Below are 6,836 nucleotides of genomic sequence, written 5' to 3'. Positions count from 1 at the left end.
TATGGTGGCTCTTGAGATTTTAGTTATAATAACATCACTAGTCAGCAGACTTTAATTCTTGGCTCTACACAACAGAGACTGCTTGCTCCCAAGCATTTCATTCACGAAAATAATTTTACATTCTGAACTATTGTGTTCTGTATGTACAGTTTCTTCTGAGATCCTCACAGGCATAAATAATTGTCAATCCCAGTAGCTATATTAGTAAAAAGTACTTCATATTTGAAATGAGTATATCAACATTATATATTGACACAAAGTGAGTCATAATTAGATATTCATTTACAGATATATGGGAGAGGGAAAATAGGAATAAAAATGAAGTGACAGAAGTCCTAGTCCTATGTTTTTAATGCACTCTAGAAACATCCTCAAGCCAAGAAGACTGCATGTAGGAAATTAGCCCCTGGTTTCTGTGTTACCACTCCCCACTCAAGAACATGAAAATAATTTTATAGGGGAAAATCCAAAGTTTGAAGGAAATATAGTACCTGCTGAAATGTTTCTAAATTTTCCATTGTTTTGCAGTATAGAGAGAAACTTCTAGGTTAATTTTATTGAGAAATTGTGGAAATCACTGTTTAGTTTGCTTTAGAACAACAACAAAAGTGAATGAACGATATATGTTTAGAGGCAAAATGACAGTGACAATTCCTGGGTTTTCCTTTGAATCACAGAGTCATTGTGTTTGACTGAGATCCAAATCACAGGGGAGAGCACTTCTCTCCAAATTATACTGGAGTTATATTATTAAAACGGAACTGATTGATGATCTTGACAGAAGACTCCTTTTCTATAGGTACAGTGTTCATAAGAATGTTTTATGAAAAATTCATGTTGACAAACTGTCACATTTAGCTTCCCACAGAGCAAAACTTTGCATATATTTCTAAAATATTTCTAGAGCTCAAGTCCTCTCTCTCTCTCTCTCTCACTCTCTCTCTCTCACATGGTTTTTCATACTCTCCTAAACTCCAAAGCTCTTTCTTTCGGGAGATTGCCCTGTTTACATTGCACAATTCCATGAAGCACCGTTCGCATTGCAATTTATATGGCAGGCCACCCAAATTTCCACATTCTCGTGTCTTATTAACCTCTCACATGCTGTTTTAGTTTTTTCCTTTTTTTCTTGATATTTACTCTAATCTTTCATTTTGATGAATAATTTACTAACTAGTGCAGTGTTAGTGAGAAGCCATGTAGTGACTAAAGTACGGTGGTGGATATTTGTTGGTTGCTTGCCCAGCATCCACTAACCCTTCTTCGGGACAACATTACTCTATTTCCTATTGGAGACTTCAAACTTACTCAACCTTCAGCCAGATTTTTTGGGCAGAACTGACCTCCTACTCCGTGGGCAAGTTCTGGTAGTGATAGGCATAAACCTATCAGCATATTCCTTTCCCTTGGCCTCAGTGACTGATTTAGGGATGGATGTATAACCCAATCAAAGCTAATTATTAGGTTATTAAGTACGGAATGTTCAATTTCCTTAAGTATTAAGTTTTATAGTTGATATCTCTGACATTTCACTTTGAGACTTCTATTTTTTTTTTTAATTGTGAAAGTACATTCTCATTCTTTCAAATGCACATTTTGGCTTGTGATTATCTTTCAGTTTTTTTTAAGAGCAATTTTTGTGAAACCATGGATAAGAAAAAATTCGTGTTATTTTCAAATATGAGTTCTGCTGTGGAATCAATGCAGTGCAGACAGCTTGAAATATCAATAAAGTGTTTGGGAAGGATGTGGCTAATGAACACACAGTATGTCGACAGTTTGAGAAGTTACATTCTGATGATTTTAATCTTGAAAATGAGCCATACGGGAGATCTGAGACCAAGGTGGATAATGATGAGCTGAAAGCTGTAGTGGAAGTGAATCCATCTCAAACTACACATGAATTAGCAGCAAGGTTTGATGTTACTATTCAAACAATATTGGATCATTTGAAACAAATGGGCAAGGTAAAGAAGAAGCTGGATAGATGGGTATGACATGAATTAAACAAGCATCAGAAGAGAAATCATCTTGAAGCTTGCCTTTCTTTGGTGTCACAACATAAAGGTGAACCATTTCTACACTGTATTGTTACATGTGATGAAAAATGGATTCTTTTTGACAATCACAAGCATTAGGCACAATGATTGGATAAAAATGAAGTGCCAAAACACAGTCCAAAACCGAATATTCATCCAAGAAAGCTAATGGTGTCTGTTTGGTGGTCCAGGACTGGTATTATCCATGACAGCTTCATGAAACCTGGTCAATCAATTACAGCAGATGTCTACTGCCATCAGTTGGATGAAATGATGAGAATGCTTGTGATGAAGCAGCCGAGACTGGTCAATAGAGACAGGCCAATCCTCTTGCAAGACAATGCTGGACCACACGTTGCACAAACAACGCTGCTTGAACTACAGCAGCTGGACTTGGAAACTCTCTGTCATCCACCGTATTGACCAGACCTTGCACCAACTGATTACTACTTCTTGCAGGCTTTGGACAACTTCTTGCAAAGAAAAATATTCAATTCTCAACAAGCTGTGGAAAATCCCTTTGGTAATTTCATCGCTACTCACTCTCCAGGCTTCTTCGCTGCTGGCATAAACAAGCTACTGTTAAGATGGCAAAACTGTGTAAATATTTTAGGTGAATGCTTTGATTAATTGTACTGCTTCTTGTTTGAGACATAATAAAATAAATTTTTGATTAGAAATTGTATTGGACATTTCATATTTAACAACCTAAATAGATGGAAGGAGATATTTGCTAGGCTCCTCCAACTTCTGTGAGCCACTAGAGACAATTCACTCCTTCCTGTTCTATGTAAAAAAGGAACTAGAAAGTGAAATAAATAGCAAATCTCTATGCTTCTGGAGCATATATTTTATTGGGGAAAGCAGGCTAGTAAATAAGATATATTCGATGGCGTTCAGAACCAAGGAAAAACATAAAGAAGAGAAGGAAAAAGAGAAGTACTGGTTTTTTTTGTTTGTTTGTTTTGAGCTATTTTAGATAGAGGGGGTGGCTCAGGAAAGTTCTCACTGACTTTTGCTCATTCAGTAATGACCTGAAGGAATGAGGCAATTTTGGGGGAAAAGCATTCCAGGCAGAAGGAATGTGTGCCAAATCCTTGAGGTAGAAGTATGCCTGGAATGTCTCAGGAACAGGTTTGAGACTAGTGCCGCTAGAGCCAAGTGAACAAGCAATATGGGGTCAGAGGTAACAGGAGGAAAGATCTATTTTAATTCATAGGTCTCTATATCAAGAGGAACTATATCTGAACCTGATATAGATCATGAGATCCTGGACTTCAAAGATTTGGTGGAACTTTTAGGGATCTAGGAATAGGAGTGAGTCTATGTTGCATGGGGGAAGGATGTGAATTAATTATAATCAAGAGAGCAGACTGTGGTAGATTCAATCACTGGTCCTGATTCTTCACCACCCTGTAGTAGTATTATGCATACATGAGGACTTTGCTATGGCCACATGGTGAGCAGTGTATTATCTCATCCTCTTCATTTTGGGCTTGGTCGGATGACTTTCTTTGGTCAATGGGATGTCAGTGGAAGTGGTATGAGCAAAATCTTGAAACATTCTTGCATATGGGGTTTTCCTACTTGTGTTTCTGTAATCAGCATGAGAAGAGCTTGTCCTGGATAGCATCTCTCAGCATGGGCTTAGAATAGGACAGGTGAAACAGAAGCACTGCAGTTGACCCTTGGGCTCACAGCCTGAAGCAGACCTTTCCCGGTCAACTCAAACCTACATCTTGGAGCAGTCCTGAACCTAACCTTGAGGCTGGAGTCCAGCCCAGCTCAGTTTCATTGTCATTGACCCACAGACCCATGAGAAAAGATAATTGTTTTAAACCACTGATTTTGGGAGGGTAATGTGGCAATGACTGGCCAATATAGAGGTTATTGCAATAATTCATGAGAGAGCTGATGGGAACTAGGACCAAGGTGGTAACAATTGAAGTGGTGAGAAGTGGTCAGATTCTGGATATATTTCATAGGTAGAGCCCACAGGTTTTGCTGACAGACTGTATATGGGCATGAGAAAAAGTGAAGAACTAAAGATCAATTCTAACTTTTTGGCTTGAGCAAATGGAAGAATGAAGTAGACATTTTTGAATGGGAAAACTGGAGGAATTAAAGATTTGGGGGGAATATCAGTATATCGGGCAATATCATGGTACTTTTGAGACGTCTATAGACATACAAATGAGGATGTTAAGTAGGTAGTTGAATATACAAGTTTGCAGGTAAGGAGGAGAAAGGTGTGGGAGTAAACAGTATGGAGATGACTTTTAAAGACCTGCAGGAGATCAAGTGAGTGTAGAAAGGGGGTCAAACGACTGAGCCTGGGGGCACTTAGCATTTAGTGGTTGGGGAGTTGAAGAGTTACTGGAGTAAAGGAGATTGAGAAGGAGCAGCCAGACAGGTAAGAGGAAAAACAGATAAGTGCTAAAAAAGTGTTGTTATAATACCACATCCATTGCTCTCCACCTACTCCTTTTCCTTTTCTTCCTTTACGACAAATATCACCACCACTAGATTCATGTGTGTGTGTGTGTGTGTGTGTGTGTGTGTGTGTGTGTGTGTGTGAACTGATTATATGGAAAGCACAGTGTTAATCACTTTACATGTGTAACAGAAAACATTATTCAGAAAGCTAACTGGTTTCCTTTTTGTCCCCTGCTATCTACTAAACTAGGGGAAAATCTCCTGTTTCTCTTCTGGTCTCCTCTCCAGGACAGGGAAGCTAATTCTTCATATTAATTCTGGGTGTCCCCCTTGATAATCCCCTAAGCAGGATGGCTTTGTTTGAGAAGGGAAGGTGTTGGAGGCTGGCACTTTGAGTGGAATAGGGGAATGAATAGCTGGAATCCTGGAAGAGAATTGATTTCTGTTCCTTTCTAAGCCTGGAGCAGAGGAGTTAAGGATGGGAGGAACGGGAACAGTGCATATTAGAGACTTGTGTTTAGTTAGTATGCAACTATATAGTGGCAGGAAAACCTTGGAAGGAGGAAGGCTGCCTGTAGGTGAGTGTAGATTAGAAAACGAATGCTAATCAGATCCATGTCTGAGCCTAAGACAAGGATCAAAGTGTTTATAGGAGAGCACTTGTTAAAACATAACATATAGCTGGTTTTAGAAGCTCCTCAGGACTGAGCCACCCAGGCTTGTTTTTGAGCTCTGGGGAACAATGGCTGTGTGACCATGAACCAAGAAGAGTGTAATCCTAGAACAAAATCATGGGGCACCATCTAGAACAAAATCATGGGGCACCCACTATGGTGCAGGCAGTAATTGGAACTAGCTGGGGCATCACCTCAGTATACTGGGCTATGCCACAACATTATGGTAGAAGACAACAGCATTAATTAAATGGTAAGACTCCAATTTCTCCCCTTCGTATTGAGAAGGACATTGTATCCTTTAGTCTAAAACATGAACCCTCGATTTCTTGGACAATCAAGGGCAGGGAGACCTCAAAAAAGAGAAGCTGAATTTTCTAAAAATAAGGCACTGGGGGTTTGAATAGTTCATTCAAATAAAAAAATAGAAGAGATAAAGCCTCTGAGTTTGTGAAACAGGTATCACCATTTATATATTAAAAAAATCTGAGAAGTCTTAGCTGAAGAAGAGAGAATGATGTTACAGTAGTTTATGTTTCTTCAAATTGATGTTATTAGTATCATTCTGTGTGGTTCTGGAGAGCAAGACAATAAAAAGCTGTAAGCTGCATGAGTATAAGAACATTCGCTACTAATTCCCAGCACATGAATGGTGCTCAATACACTTCCAGTAAATGATTGAATGCATGTATGACAAATGAAACCAATGGGTAAAATTTACAAGGAAGCAGACTTTTGACTAACAATTAAAAAATTAAATAGGCTATACTTGAAATTCTCCATCACTAGGAGTGAAACAGGAGCTAAAGAACTATTTTTCAGGGATCTGATAGAGAGGAATTTATTCGTTAGATAATGGTTAGGCCACATAACCTCTGAGATCTCCGTAAACTCAAGATAGTCCAGTTCTGTAACTAAATCCAAGGGTCTCTATACATAGACTTAGGACAAGTATAAACAAGACTTACGATGTCAGAGAAATCTTCAAGTGGTACGTTTCAATGGCATGTTTATTAAACAATGCTCGTGACAGATTTTCACAACAGCAACAAATGTTATTTCACAACATCAAATCTCCCTTCTAAGGAAAAAAATGACAACCACAACAAGGTTGATGAATTTTGATTATTTTTTCACGTTTTCTGGGGGTAAAACCAGTATCCTCACTTGTTTTACTCTGTGGGAGCATTATCTGCTTTCATTTTCTTTACCTCCTCTCTGGCCATGTGTCCCCGGAAGGCTGCTTGGATTTTGAGAGCCGCAACCTCCTCTTTTTCTTTCTCTTCCTCAAAAGAGTCCTTCATTGAAAGGAGAAAAAGAGACTTCTTAAATATCTCATATTTTTGATTCCATAAAAATACATGCATAAATTTAATCAATTTAGGGATCTGTTGCTTCCTAAGGGAATTTTATATATTGTCATGTTGTATATGTACCAAATCATGAATGCCAACATAGCAGGCACTTTGTTTTGTCACTCTTTAATATGTCTATGCAATAAAAGATCATTGCCAACTTTTCCCCCCAAAATAGCTCCTATTTAACAGTTTCCCGAGCAATAACATTTTTGGGGAGAAAACAAGGAAGAATTCTTGAAGCATGGTAAAAATGTTAAGAAGAATAGTAAATGTGCTGTTTCAAAATAATCATGGTTACATAAGATGGATTAAAATGTTAAATTCTCATT

At 38.3% G+C, this 6,836-nt stretch overlaps 1 protein-coding gene across 1 annotated transcript in view; it reads right to left on the bottom strand.

Moving 5' to 3' along the window:
• Window positions 1-5,970: 5,970 nt before the first annotated feature.
• Window positions 5,971-6,836, bottom strand: part of SPA17 (sperm autoantigenic protein 17) — an 18,201-nt gene continuing 17,335 nt past the window's right edge. Inside the window, exon 4 of the mRNA XM_012660764.1 lies at window positions 5,971-6,447. Within this exon, the coding sequence (XP_012516218.1) occupies window positions 6,322-6,447 (126 nt within the window). The 3' untranslated portion in view covers window positions 5,971-6,321. The remainder of the gene's footprint in view (window positions 6,448-6,836) is intronic.

The sequence above is a fragment of the Propithecus coquereli genome, unplaced genomic scaffold (genome assembly GCF_000956105.1).
Source record: "Propithecus coquereli isolate 6110/MARCELLA unplaced genomic scaffold, Pcoq_1.0 Scaffold678, whole genome shotgun sequence".
Lineage (NCBI taxonomy): Eukaryota > Metazoa > Chordata > Mammalia > Primates > Indriidae > Propithecus > Propithecus coquereli.
Note: the sequence above shows the minus strand (reverse complement) of the source record. Positions and strands in the feature narration are given on the sequence as shown.